The 14,846-nt window shown below is 43.9% G+C and overlaps 1 protein-coding gene across 3 annotated transcripts in view; it reads right to left on the reverse strand.

Annotated features, from left to right (window-relative positions):
* The window catches only part of DOC2A (double C2 domain alpha), a 53,458-nt gene that overhangs the window by 5,681 nt on the left and 32,931 nt on the right, over nucleotides 1-14,846 (reverse strand). For 2 of the 3 annotated variants that reach the window (XM_042471666.1, XM_042471667.1), the window contains exons 3-8: nucleotides 9,541-9,620; nucleotides 4,928-5,002; nucleotides 3,567-3,676; nucleotides 3,281-3,443; nucleotides 2,114-2,173; nucleotides 330-487 (exon numbers count right to left, since the gene is read on the reverse strand). In XM_042471666.1, coding sequence (XP_042327600.1) covers nucleotides 330-487; nucleotides 2,114-2,173; nucleotides 3,281-3,443; nucleotides 3,567-3,676; nucleotides 4,928-5,002; nucleotides 9,541-9,620 — 646 coding nt within the window. The remainder of the gene's footprint in view (nucleotides 1-329; nucleotides 488-2,113; nucleotides 2,174-3,280; nucleotides 3,444-3,566; nucleotides 3,677-4,927; nucleotides 5,003-9,540; nucleotides 9,621-14,846) is intronic. The other variant, XM_042471668.1, reaches the window with a different exon arrangement.

Raw genomic sequence — 14,846 nt, forward strand, 5'->3', positions numbered from 1 at the left:
TTTTCTGAATGCTTGAAGGTAAGATAAAAAGGGGCCAAGATAAAAATTACTCAGTTCATTTGCATGATAAAAGTGTGGAATGTATGGCCCACCGGATGTTGTTGAAATGCAGTTCCTATCATCCTTCACAAAGCTAACCACAGCTCATGGGAAGTACAGCCCAGCAACATCTGCAAGGACACATGTTCCCCTCCTTGACTGAAGAGATTGGAAATAAGACAAGCATTTCATCTGCCATTAATTCCTTGTGTCTTGCTATACTTAAGAATGATTAATGCTACCCAAGGATTAACACCACCTCCTTCCCCTATTGTGTAAAATTTCCTTACGCTTTGACGTAAGGGTCTGAGTAGCCACACACGTCCATGGCAGCTAAGTGGGCACAGCGGAGAATTGACACCAGAAGCCCACGGCGTTCAGAGATGTATGTAAGGGCCAGAAGGATGCGACCCCTTTCCTCCAGGGCCCAGCCAGCTGGCGGCTCTAGCTGTTTAGTGGACAAAAGGAAAGAATGTTAAGTATTTCTGCATGAAATAATTATTATTTACAACATTTACAGTGGGTCCTTAGTATCAATTTTGGTTTGGTTCCAGGACCCTCATGGAGCCCAAAATATGTGGATGTTCAAGTCCCATTAAATACAATGGTTGGTAGAATGGTGAGCCTTATATATATGACAAAATCAAGGTTTGCTTTTTGGAATTTATGCATTTTTTGAATATTTTCAAATCGTGGATGCTTGAATCCATGCACAAAAAATCCCTGGGTATGGAGAGCCAACTGTATATACCACTTTGATCCAAAACTTTCAAAGTTCAGAAATATCTTCCAACCTTTCAAAACCTTTGCGAAGTAACTGCTGAAGCTAAGCTTTGGAAATTTTGACAGCCCACATGAAACAATCTGAAGGCTTCTCACTCAGCCTTCAGGCTTGATGAGTCAAATTAGCCCTCTTTATCCCAGCCAGGGACCTTGTAGCCTGTCAGGCTTCAGTGAAGCTTCTTTCACAGCTGCACCTTACTGACATCCCACTGGCCTATCTTCTCATCCAGGACTAGGCAATCTGGCCTACTTTTGTGTGGTTCTCAGCCTAATTTAAAAGCGAGGGGGAGAGACAGAGGAAAGGAAATGGCTAATCAGGTGGGGAATGTCAAAATGGATGAAAGTATTGAATGGGATGGTGAGAGAGAGTGCAAATTCTTTATACGCTACGAATTCTTCTGTACCTTGAATGCCTGTGTAGAATGGGAAGTTTTAGTAGATGCTGCATATCATGCAATTAGGGTAGTAAGCTATGTCTGAAACCACCCTGTTCTGCACAGCCCTTAAAGATCTAGGAGCCTTCTCCAGTTTTCTTTCTGGCAACCCTACTTGTAAAGGATTTTCACCAAACCATCTCGTTCAACAATTCCACATATTTTGATTTTCCTCACTTGATTAGCCATCTCCTTCCTTCTGTCTTTCTACTTCAGTATTAAATTAGGCTGAGGACCACACAAAAGCAGATCAGATTGCCCAATTTTGGGTGGGATGATGGGCCAGGAAGGGACAGTTGTGCAAGAGGCCTCACTGAAGCTTGATAAACTACAAGGACACCTGCTGAAATCCCTCTTCTATGCAACAATTAAAGGCATAGGATCCCTCTCCAGTTTTCACTCTGACATTTACAAGAAATGAGTTGAGTGCTGGCAGTTTGTGGTGGTGGGGAAACGAGCGCTTTCCACACCAGACAATTATAGTACACTTTAACTGTCATACCTCCATCCTATTGAATCTTGGGATTTGCAGTCTAGTGAGACACACTTAGAATTCTCAGCCAGAGAGCTCTAGTGCCACAACAAAATACAAAACTCAAGATACCATTGGATGCAACCATAACAATGACAACTTAATGGAATCATAGTGCTATCACTGTAGTGTGGAAACAAGACAGAAAGGATGGCATCACCACTTTTGCTTTTGGTCCTGTCCAAAACAAATTTGCAGCCCAAAACAAATTACGGTCAAGGGAATTCAACCATCCATTTAAAAAAAGATTTTCCCCATCTGTGGTTTAACTGTTCCTTGACCTCTATTTAGTGAGAAGGAAAGAGGAGGGAGGGACGCCTCTCACCTCTCTCAGATAGCAGGAGATTCCGCGCAGAGCAGCCGTCATGGAAGAAGGAGAGGCCAGCTGTGGAAAAAAAAGCAACATCTTATTTCTCTACATTTTCCAGCACAAACACAAGCACAGTTGAATTCAGGGAATGTGTGAGCCACCAAGAAGGAAGCAGCAGTAGAATACAAATGGGGTGAAGGGCAGGCAGTAACAGTAGAGCCAAAGCTCAATTTTGGGGAGAAAAATCAGGGTAGTTTTTATTAATTTCCACCAAGAAAATGTAGATGATATGAGTTGTGTAAGAAACTGCTACTTAAAAGTCCATCTTTTGAGTAGCACTTTGAAGTGCTTATGAAGATAGCTTCAGAAGCACTGGTATAAACTATGCCTATTGGTACTCAAAAGTCTATGAACTGGTGCCAGCCCACAAACCATCAACAGCTAGTTACTGGAGGGTTTATAGAAATTTACAGGTACAAATTTGGAAACAGTCCCTGGTACATTGCAGGGAAAGGAAATTGCTGGTCCCGTAGATCAGATAGCTTCAGAAACAGTGGTATAAACTGTGCATATTGATATATACCAATGTTTTATTTCTCTGGGTTTTTGGAACTCTGTCCCCTGAATATTGGGATCCTGTCTTATCTCCTCTATCTTCCCCTGTTTTTTGGAAATTTGGCTGTGCATCCTTCACACATTCTATCAAACTGAAATGGAGTGGCACAGAATAACTGTCAACAAAAACTAGATTGTGGACTGCTAAATCTCTGTTCTCCTTGCCCTCAGCTGAGCTGTTATGCCATGGAATGATCACAACTATTCTAACACTGGAAGAGGTAGAACTAGTTGTGTGAATGCTGACAATCAGCACAATGAAGAAAGCAGAAGACTAGTTTGGCCGAGGGGAAAAGAGGGTCTGTGACGTATTAGAAGGAATGGGATAGAAGTCCAAGGTGATTGAGCAGATGAATGGCTAGAGCAGGGTTTCTCAACCAGGGTTCCCTGGAACCCTACTGTTTCATGAGAGATTGTAATTGAAAAACATTTATTTGAACTGTAAATATAATAATTTTTATGCAGCGATTCCTTGAGACCTGAATGTTATTTCAAGGGTTTCTCCAGGGTAAAAAGGTTGAGAAAGGCTGAATGTCTGATCCTTGCTAATTAATAAAAAAGACTCACTTTGGGGTACACAAACTCCTTATGCTCCACTCTCACCGGTTGTTGCCTTTCCAAGCACAGGTTGAAATGTCTTTTCTGGCCGGGCCGAAGGCGTCTCAGGGGCACCCGGGTCTCTCCAATGAATTCATTATGGGTCAGTTTATCCTCATCACAGACAGATATTCTGGAAGGCAGAAAGAGAAAGAAAGGGTGGAAGGGTGTCTTGGCAAAGGGATCAAGGGGGTGAGTAAAGCGGCTGCCCAGGCTGGGATTTTAAGTTAGGTGAGGGGGGGGTGTCACATCTCACCGCAGAGTCTTCCGGGCCATATCCTCAGCTGTTATTCCATTGTAGGTTAAGGATTCGTTCCACACAGGGTTGAGAGTGTTGTGCTGGGTTCGTGTTTTCAGTTTGTTTGCCTACAGGGAAAGAGTTTAATAGGGTGAAGGAGGAACTGGGATGGAAGAGCAGAATGTCTTGGTACAGGCAAAGTATGGCCTTACAGCCTACATTCATTTCCCATGTATCAGGAAATGTATCAGGAAATGATGCATCAGGAATATATCAGGAAATGATGTATCAGATATGTATCAGGAAATAATACATACCTTGCAGATGCTCCTGTTTTGCACCATAATTTCCAGAATCCCATAGCTGGTGTGACTGGGAGATTCTGGAAGCTGTAGGAGCCACCTGAAGTACTTATGTATAAATCTAGAAATTTTAGTCAAAAATTGACCTCAAAAATGGGTCAATAATTTCACTTTAACAACAATAGTAAAGAAATTACAACAACCAATAGTTTAGGGAATGCTGAATCGTTACTTGTTAACGTCGTCTTTCATTACCAGCAAGGGACTGGCAGAACTGCTATTCTTGCACAGGATGCCGCTCCAGTAGGCAGTATCAGTGCAAAGCGAGTGGGAACAAACACCCACATACACAAACACGCCAGCCTAAGCAGCTCTCGCATCCCGCACAGTTGCCAGCCCCTGTGATTACTGGAAGAAAAAGCACCGCTCACATATTCTGGAGTGCTTCTCTTTAATATGATCCATCAACGTATATTAAGCATTGCTAAGTGTGCTTACTAAGAAATGCATGCCATCCAAATCAATATTAATTGCTTCAGAAGAAATATTTTTAGGACGGGACCATTGACGGGAAATATGTCATCATTTCTCTTTCAGCACTCTTTAATACCTGCTACTACCAGAAGTAGGTTTGGACCTTTCTGGACCCACTTTGAAACTTTATTCTGGTTCTGACACTCTGCCTGACTCCTCTCCTTGGTCTGAGAAATGCTGCCCTGTGTGCCTTCAAGTCGTTTCTGACTTATGGAAAGTCTAAGACGACCCTATCATGGTGTTTTCTTGGCAAGATTTGTTCAGAGGAGGTTTGCCTCTGAGGCTGAGGGACTGTGACTTGCCCAAGGTCAGCTGGTGGGATTTCATGGCTGAGCAGGGAATCAAACCCTAGTTGCTAGAGTCGTAATCCAAAACTCAAAACACTATGCTGGATGTGGACTAGAATTGATTAATCCTATTTAGTTGCATGTCTAGATTTCATATGGATGCCCCAGCGGTCCTCCCTATATGTCTTTATTGGGTTGTGCTAAGCCCAGGAACTGAGAAGTGAAAAGCAGAAAGCAAATCCAAAACTGTGGTTACCTTGCATGCCCCAGGCAGAAGATGCAGTTTGACATAAGGGTCGGCCAGGCCATTAAAATCCATTGGCTTCAGTCCCTAGGAAAAGAAAGACAGAGGTCAGTCAGTCCTCCTTTAATTTAACTATCGATCTTTAAGCACTTTAAAATAATATTCCATACATATCCTGGCATATGCTCCCTATTTTTGTTTCCGAGTGTGGATAAATTGCAGTTCTCTGGACACTGTTGTATTTTAACTTTGAGCATTCCTCACCATTGACACTACAAGTTATCTGGAATTCTGAAATCCATAATACTCCCGAAACCAAAACTTTTTTTCATCGGTGGCTGAGACAGTGACACCTTTGCTTTCTGAAGGTTCAGTGTACACAAACTTTGTTTCATACACAAAATTATTAAAAATATTGTATTATCCTCAGGCTATGTGTATAAGGTATATACAAAACAAATGAATTTTGTGTTTTAACTTGGCTCCTATCGCTGAGATATGTCATTGTGCACTTAAATGCACATATGAGTATTCCAAAGACTGAAATATGGAACATTTCTGGTCCAAAGCATTTTGGATAAGGGATACTCAACCTCTACTAGTGAGGGCTAATGGGAATCCCACTCCCGGAGCAACTTGATGACTGTACTTTGCCTACTCCTGATCTATCTGACAGCTGTTGCACACATTACAAAAAAAAAAAAAGTGTTTTGAACAAAGAATCAGTGTGGCAGTTGTGTATAAATGTTCGTATCTTAATAAGTGTGTGTAAATCCTCATGACTTGATGATTATGAGCACGCCACATGCCCTTCGATATTTCACAGATAAAAATCAGGCAGTAAACCTCATAACAAAAGAATTAAAACACAACCAACAACAACAGGGAGGAAAGCATTGGGGGGGGGGAATCCAAGTATAGGAACAAAAGCCATATAAATAAGAGCGGGGATGGGGAGCATGTTGCCATCCAAATGTTGTTGTACTCCACTTCCCATCAGCCCCAGCCAGCCTAGCCAGTGATGAGGATTAAAAAGGACTCTCCTATCCATGGGACAGGATTTCTCCACCCTGGTCTCAGGGGCATCACTAGGGGGTTGCGGGAGGTACGGACTGCACTGGGTGACACCTCAGAGGGGGTGTCACTTGAAGCGCTGGTGAGAAGGGAATGTCTTTTAGGTCTGGCAGCGGTGCTAGTTGGGCAGGAAAGCAAGTCTCCTCTTTTTTCTGTCCAGTCAGGAGCTCCACTGGACCCAGAAAGGCTGCAAGGCAGCAGGAGCAATCCACCAGTGGTCACTGGTGGAACTGGCCTGTTTTCCGGATCTGCTGGCTGCAGTAGTGTCACTAGGGTTGATGCTATCAATGGTCAATGGAGGGGAGGTGTCATGGTGTCACCCCCCCCCCCCAACCTCTCCCCATACCAAACCATACAGAATCCTTAGGAATGTTTTTTGTACTAATGTTACTCATAAATCATCATTCCTCTATATCACTGAATGTAACGGTCATAGTTGTGACATAAACAACTGGCACAATTAAAACTGCCCTTTTAAATTACAATAGCACACACACAGCCTAAATGCATTTATATATACATAGTTTCATAAAGTGAACATTTGGTAAAATGTGATGTTTTTAAATACTTTTTTAAAATTAAAAATTAATTTTTGAAATCTGAAATATTAATTTACCCCCCCCCCCCAAAAAAAACCCGTGACCTCTCCTTTCTCTTCCCAGTGAGGCTCCCCCCAACCATGTCATCTCTTCAGCAATTTAACAAGACACAGGCAGATGCCACAGCCTGTTTCTGCCAAGAGGAAGATGTCTGAGGAGCAGAGGTGTCACCCCTCTTAGGGTGTCACCTGGTGTGGTCTGCATCCTCCGCACCAGCTCCCTAGATGCCACTGGTTGGCTGGGTGGTAAAGAGAGTTGCCTGCCTTTGCTGCTCATCCAGCAGCTCTATCAGATCCCCCCAAAGGGCTGGTTTTTTTAAAACTAAAAATGATCCACGTTGGGTGTCAAATATACTAGGTCCACCACTGCCTGGTCTGCTCGTCTCCAAATCTGCTTAAAATGTGAGGGGTTGCAAGCTTCTTTGGGGAAGTAATTCCACAATGTATATGTCACAGCCCAGAGAGCTGCTAGGTGTCAGGAGCAGGGTAACCAGGCACTCTCCTTTTCTAGGACATGCCCTACAGTTCAAACTTCTGTCCACGAGGACTTTCAAATTGTCCTCCATTTTGAGCATGTCTAGAAAGTATGAATTAACATTTATATTAATGTTTCAAGCTTTTATTTTGTAACACCCTACATTTTCCTTGCATGTCCTACATTTTGCGGTGCCTTGTCCTCCTTTGTGGTTATAACATCTGGTCACCCTGGTTGGGAGGTGAGGAGGGAAATAACACAGTTGTTCAACAGCAACCCAAGAGCATATTCTTTTAAAAGGAGGTAGGTGTGATTTTACCAAAACTCTGAATCAAGCCTAGTCATAAATGGGAAGCCAGTGAACCTGCCCACAATATTCTGCACATGTGTAAATTTCCAGGTTCTCTTCAAAGGTGATCTGATATCTGGGAAGAACAATCCAGAACTGAGAGATAGATTATGAGCCAGTTTAGAGGAAGCAATGGGGGTGGTCTGAAACATTTTGCTAAATATGTGAGGAATATATACCCAAGACAATATTTGGACAGATGAATAATTGTCTCAGGCGAGCCCACTGGCCTTTGTTGATGGGAATACAGCCTTATGGCACTTGTGGCTAAAACAAATTATTTTGATTCTTGGAACTGTCCGTGCTATTCTTTTTAATGCTGTTCAGAAACCTTGCTGGAACATCCAGCTAAACTGGCTTAATTGAAGAACAGCCAATGGCATTTCCAGTTATTTAAGAAGAAGAAGAAGAAAAGAGAGAAGAAAAACACTTATGTAAACACACCACAAACCAGATTTCCACATGCTGGTGCCCTCCAGAAGTGCTGGAACTACAACTCTCAGCTGGTTAGGGGTTCTGGGAGTTGTAATCCAACACAGCTGAGCAAGCCCCATGGCTAGAAAAGCAGAGAACAAGAGGTGAATAATCAGATATTTAGGACTCATGGCCAGGTCCCTTGTGTGAGAGAAAGAGAGCTTGAAGTGACCAGGTCTGTTAGCAGCAGTGGCATTAATAGGTTTGGCATCACCAATCGTAATTCTCATATGTCCCTGAATGTAATGGTAATAGTTGTGACATAAACAACTAGCAAACCTAAAAATTACACCTTTAATTTACAATATCATTGTGTGCCTTCAAGTCATTTCTGACTTATGGTGACTCTAATCACGGGGGTTTCTTGGTAAGATTTCTTCAGTGGGGGTTTGCCTTTGCCATCCTCTGAGGCTAAGAACCTTGTTCTGCAGAATTCTAGTCCAGCGCTCAAATCACTATGCCATGCTGGCTCTCACAATATCATATCCATGTATCTAGTTTCATGTGACTGAGGTGGAAATTTGGTGAGATGTGATGTTATTAAAGAAAAATGTAAAAGAATACTTTTAAAGGCCTGCAGGTGAGCACTACTGCCTGTTTCTGCTCAAAGGCAGATGTTTGGGGAGCAGAGGTGTTACTCTGGAGTTTATCACATGGGACGCATCCCATGCAGAAACGGGATTTAAAAATTCAGAACAAACCCGCAAAAATGGGTTGATTTTCAGACATGTCAGAGTTAATAAGCAATAATACGCCATTAACCCAAACAGAAACTCGACAAAGCCTGTTCCTTTTTGCTTTCGGGATTTTCTGAAAGTAAAAAGGAGTGGGTTTTTGTCTATTTTCCGTTCAGGTTAATGTTGTGTTATTGCTCATTAAACCTTACGTTGTGTGAAAATCAACCTGCTTTTGTGGGTTTTCTGTTCAGGTTAACCCCTGACATTGTCTGAAAATCTACCCGCTTTTGCAGGTTTTTTCCAGTTTAAATTCAGTTTCTGCACGGGATTGTCCCATGTGATAAGCTCCTCTCCCTTATTGTGTATCATCTGCTGCAGTCCAGCAGATGACATCCCCCAGTGATGCCCCGGGTTAGCAGGAGCTTTGGGTCACAGTGGTTCAGGTAGGGTCCTGGCATGATTTCCCCCTGAACTGCCGCATTGTTTCCCTCCCTCCCCACCCTCCTCTGTTGCCATGGCAACCTCAGATGCCTGCGGATACCCGGTTGCCTGGCGCGTCACCGAGGTGCTTGAAGATGCTGCAAGCCAACCAGCTGGGAGGGAAGAAGGGGGTTTGTGTTTGTTGGCATGTAGGTGAGGGTATGGGTTGCAGAAACATAGCCAAGTGAAGGTGGAGGGCATGGAGGTTGCATGAACTGGGCAGGGGGACATCTTCAAATGAGCCTGATTGCCTTCTTTGGAGGACCCCCCCCCCCCGATTGAATGTGGGGTTGGCAGGGCGAGAAACAGATTGAGACTGAGCAGTGCTGTTTCCATAATGAGATTTTCCATCCCTGTGTGGCCTTGTTTATTAAATCATGTCCCTTTATTGTGAAAATGAAACATTCAATGCAGAAAGGGTGCGGATGCTGCTGCTGGGGCAGCCTGAAGCTGCTTATGTTTGGGATGCTAGAAGGGGATGGAAACAGTCATAGTTACCTTGGCCCGTAGAATGGTGCAGTCCAGGGTGCAGCTTTCAGGGTCGTAAAGAATATCAAATTCAAGAGTCCCAAGGGATGCTTTGAGAAAAGAAAAGAAGAAAGAGGAAAGGAAAGGCCAGGTGTTGCACAGAAGGAAGAAAAGGACCCAATCAATCCATGTTATCCATTTTCTTCCCCTCTCCCCTTTGAGTCACATTTGCAATTTGCCTGCATGTTTAGTCCCATCCATCTTCCTAGATTACCTGTCTGCACCCTCCGTCCACCACAAACAACTCAGTATAGGTCCATGTTGATATTTTCTACCCAGGGAATTTATGCATGGCTTTGGTATTAAGGAACCCCAATATTCCTCTTCACCAGTTAACCCAATAAAGACACCATTAACACTTGATGCTGTGACTCACATTAAGTCATGCGCATGAGGCAGATACGGTTAAGTATGCATAATTTATGTTGTTTCTGCTCACCATAGGGCAAGCTAAGTGCAGCCCTATTGCCTCATCACTGAACTGTTCGTCTGAATGGAGGTTTTCATCAGGCATCACCCATCATGTATCAGCTTATCATTTCTTTTTGAAGACGACAAGCTGGGTGCATTGTTTAATTGTTTAGCTTGCTTTTATTGCAACTGAAGGTACTCGGGATGCTGGCAGAGTACAGTCTAGTGGGAAGATGTATGCCCTGCATAATTTTTGGACTCACAGAGCCCTTTCTTGTCGTTTTCATACAACAGAATTATAGCATTTTGATACAATTTTAATGATCATGGCTGCATCCTGCAGAAACCTGTCATATGTAATTTTGGGAAGCACTAGAGCTCTCTGACACAGACATCTAAATGCCCAACAAAGCTACAATTCCCTAGACTGCATGAGATTTAGCCATGGCAGTTAAAGTGTAATCAAATGGCTATAACTATGTATTGTGGAACAGATTATCTCTTGGCTTCTGGTTAGAGAAACAAGAAATTTGAATCTTTCATTCCCAAAAGGTGGATCTTTTAGCAATCAAATTCATTTTTGCCAACCCTCCCTCTGAACCAACCACATCTTTTTCCTCTTTGTATATATAATAATAAAGATTGAGAGTTGAATGTTATCTACAGAAGGGGTTCTCAACTTTAACCTTTCATATGTTTAGGATTTCAGCTCTCACACTCCCATGCTGGCTGGGGCTATTGGGAGATAATGTCCAAAATACCTGGAGAATCAGAGGTTGAGAACTACTGGCCTAGAAATCATATTCTTCAAATCTAGCAGCCCTGTCCTGTAATCTCAGAGGTTTTGTGTCCAGTTGTCCTTTTTGACCATTGACGGGACAGTGTCCTATGCTTTCCACATGCTCCAGATAACTCATATGATAACTCTGTGTTTTAGGATAGACATCTGCCATGGTAACCAAACTTTTTTGGGTGGAGCACTTTGTTAGATTCTGTCCCTGATCCCAAGCCTCATGTGTTATTCAGTATTATATACACAGAACTTCTGAGTGTATGGATTTGCACACATATGCTCTCTCCACATGACTGAGAAAACCAGGATCTCAGGAGGCATATAGAGAGCTTTGCACGGACACAAGATGTACACATGAACAGTCGGTGCACAGATTGCTAATGAATGTGCAGAAATCAGAAGCAAGGAAAGTGGTGATAGTCCTCCATACACTGAGGTTGCTTGTACTGTTAGCAAACTATGTGATCAGGGCTTGCTTGTCATTCTACCTATGGTTGCTGTATGCGTCTATGTCTCCCTCCATCTGGAGCTGAGTCCATGTTTATTTGTACTGGTTTCCAAATCAATTTCTGTCTATCTGAATACACCACCCCACTTGCATGGGTATTTATCTATCTATCTATCTCTCCTCTCTTTCCATTCATCTATGCACCCCTCTGGCCTCCGTCTATCGGTCTCCCTTTATGAGCATCTCCCCCCCCCTCTGCTTCTCTCCCTCCCTCCAACCCATCCATTAATCTATCTCTCTGTCCTTCCTTTCTTCCTCCCTCCAAGGGGTCTGTCTATGAGTTTGTGTGGGTGAGTGTACCTCCCTGCCTGCCTGTAGGAGAGAATATGAATTTTTATATTTTCTTATGGCAGGCTGTTGTGTCAGTGAGGGTGTGAGTTTGTGTGGGTTTGTTTTAGTTAAAAGGCGACGGCTGAGTGAGCATTTGTATGTGTGAGTTTGTCCCCAGAAACATGCGCTCCTTTTAGTCTTTCTGAGTGAAATATTGTGTTTTCTTCCCAATATGACTTCTGTTGATGTGGTATATGGAACTTGTTGTTCCTTTGTTGTTCCCAGTGAGCTCAGGACCATTTGGGGTATGTGCTCTGATGCGCCTATTTTGATATTTTGCAGACTCTTTTTCCAGACCATCTCAAAACACTATGCAGACTATGGCGGGTTATAGACCTCATTAAAGTACACACGGAGCGCGTTACTAGGGGTAGGGAGGTGCGGTGCTTCCGCACCTCCCTAACCCTAATACGCGCTCTGCATGTAAAAAATGACGGCACCGTTCCAGGTGGCCGCCGTCACTGAGGACGTCACGGCCGCGCCGCCTCTACACGGGACGGCGCGACATGACGTCCTCGCTCCGCACCAGGGCGCCTAGGGCGCCCTTGCGCGAACCAGGAAGGAGCTCCGTTTCGGAGCTCCTTCCTGGTTTGAGGCGCCGATTTGCTTCGCTGGGCACAGCTTCAGACGGCTGCGCCCAGAGAAGCAAGGGAGAAAGGGCCAAGCTGCCCCTTTCTCCCCCTCCCCCGCCGCCGTGAGGTGTCCTTGGGGCTTCAAGCCCCAAGGACACCCCTTTTCAGGCTGCGGGAAGCGGCGTTTGCCACTTCCCCGCAGCCTGAAAGCGGCGGAGGGTTGGGCCTCAGCGGCTGCCGTTCTTGCCACTGAGGCCCCGATACACGGGGAAACGGGCGGGTACAGCCCGCCCCAAATAGGCGGTCTGTAACCCGCCCTATATGACTCTTAACAATGTCACCCCTCCCAGTTTCCCCCGCTTGGTTTTTGAAAAGCCATCTTTCCCTGATGAAGAAACAAGTGTGTTTTTGAAGTTTGCACAGACATTTGGAGACCTTTTGGTTAGTTTAATAAAAACTATAATATGAACTTTGCAATTTGTCATCGCCATGGACCAAGTTGCCATTGGCATGGGTGTGTGTGTGTGTCTGTGTAATGGGGTATTCCCACCCACTTGTACGTGTCACTAAGACATACACAAATGCAGATGTCCCATTTATGTCTCTTGAAATCCAGGTGTTAAATGCAAGAACTAAGGACTCAATACTGGCTTGAGATATTCTGCTGTTTCAAAGTGAAACTCAAATGCTGCCCAGTCTCATTGTTTTGAAAAGTCCTGTTGCACCGTTCAGAAACCATTCTTGCCTTCCTCAATTCCCCTCCCGGCCCATGAGCATGATGCCACACGAAAAACAGGTTGCTTCCTTCTGCTGCATTATAGCGCTCCTGTAGGATGTAAAGAAGCCCTACATGGATATGATGCAAATGTCTAACCCAACCAGCCTCCTGCTTCCTGCAGTAGCCAAGAGATGCCTCTGGGAAGCCCACAGATATGACTGGAGGTAAACCACCCTTCCCAATTCTTCCTCCCTGCCAAAGTGGTGTGTTGCCTCTCCTGTCTGAAATCCAAAGGTTCCCCATAGCGCTTGGATGAGCAGCTCTAGACGACCCACCCTCTACCCTGAATGGATGGGATCTGCATAAAGCATTTGTCACTCTGCCTACAGTGAATTGACAAGGCTTTGGTCTGTAACGTTTTTATTTGTCAAGTGTATGTCAGTGGTTTGCTACGGGTAAAAGCTGTGTCAAGGATCCTGATTCCCAGCCGTGTTTTGTCTGTGCTTGTGGGAAAGATTCTCGTGTGTCTCTGTGTTTGTTTATATATCTCTGTGTATGTCAGCATCCCCAGAGTGTTGACAGGGCAGTGGGTGATTGATAGTGCTGGAGAGAAGGGGCACTGTGTTGCCGGGTTGGTTGTGATTGTGGGAGACTGTGGGCAGAACGTGACTTGTGCATCACATTGCAGACCTTGTGTGTGTGTGCGAAGGTGCACATGCACAGAGATAAATGTTTTCAAAATCTTTGCCTCTGTAAACCAGAAGACCCTATATTAAAAAAAAATGATGCATATCAGCTTGCAAACATGCAAGAAAAACAAGAGCACAGTGCTGAAAGTAGCTGTATGTACCCATGAGAGTAAATATATTGCCTTGCTTTCAACCCTGGCTATCCTAACAGTTTGACTCAGAGAAGTGAGTCCCATGGCATCGGTGGGATATGTGTCTGGTCCAAAATACACTACAGAACAATCCAGTTTGAGACTGCTTTAGCTGTCCGGCTCAGTGCTCGGGAATGCTGGGATCTGTAGTTTTTGTGGCCACCAGAGCTCTCTGACAGGAAAGGCTAAATGTCTCACAAAAATACGTTCCCCAGAATTCTCTAGCATGACCCAGGGCAGTTAAAGCAGTCTCAAACTGGATTAATTTCTGCAGTGTGTTTTTGAACCTAAGTGAACCTATGCAGGCTATTTTTTTCATTTCCTGTATGATTTTTAGTACCTTTGCCTAACGATGAAGCCACTGGAGTTTCAAAAGCTTGCATCATGTGTTTTGTGCACGTTCGTTGTTCCAATAGAGATATCTCTGTTTAGTGGGGTTTTGATGTCATTGTACTTTGCTATAAGACCAATATGGCTAAACCTAGATATGTTTCCTATGCAGGATTGTAGACTTGGTTTATTTCCATGGATATCTCTCTGAGATGTGCCCTACACAGCCTTTATCTACCTTTGTTGAGCAGCATTCCATTTGGTTCAACAGAGCTTCCATCCAGATGCATGTTCACAAGATTGCAACCTGACAGAAAGTGGGATGGAGGAAGAATGTGTGTGTGCAAAAGAGTGAGTGAGTTTTGGGGGAAGGCCATCTGATAGTGTGATGACAGTAGGGCTGATTGCAAAAGCCTGCACTCAAAGCATGGATTAAATACACAAAAGGTGCTCTTGTAACCACAGCTTTTAAGAATAGATGATTATTGAAAATATTATCATATTTCTGAGAGCTGCTCCATCAATCGCCTCTGTGATTGATAAAAATATTATGTACCCAGATGTGCAAGAGAAAGTACTTGAGGGGTTCTGTGTGCAAGCAATGAAGCGTATGTGTATATCTAAGAGGGTGGGCTGGAGGATAGGATTAAATGAAAGACAGGTTGAACTTTTGATAAGAGGATCTAGGTGTCAATATATGAAATCTCGCCCTGTGTTTGAATGAAAGGAAATAT

This window comes from Sceloporus undulatus, chromosome 6 (genome assembly GCF_019175285.1).
Source record: "Sceloporus undulatus isolate JIND9_A2432 ecotype Alabama chromosome 6, SceUnd_v1.1, whole genome shotgun sequence".
Classification (NCBI taxonomy): domain Eukaryota; kingdom Metazoa; phylum Chordata; class Lepidosauria; order Squamata; family Phrynosomatidae; genus Sceloporus; species Sceloporus undulatus.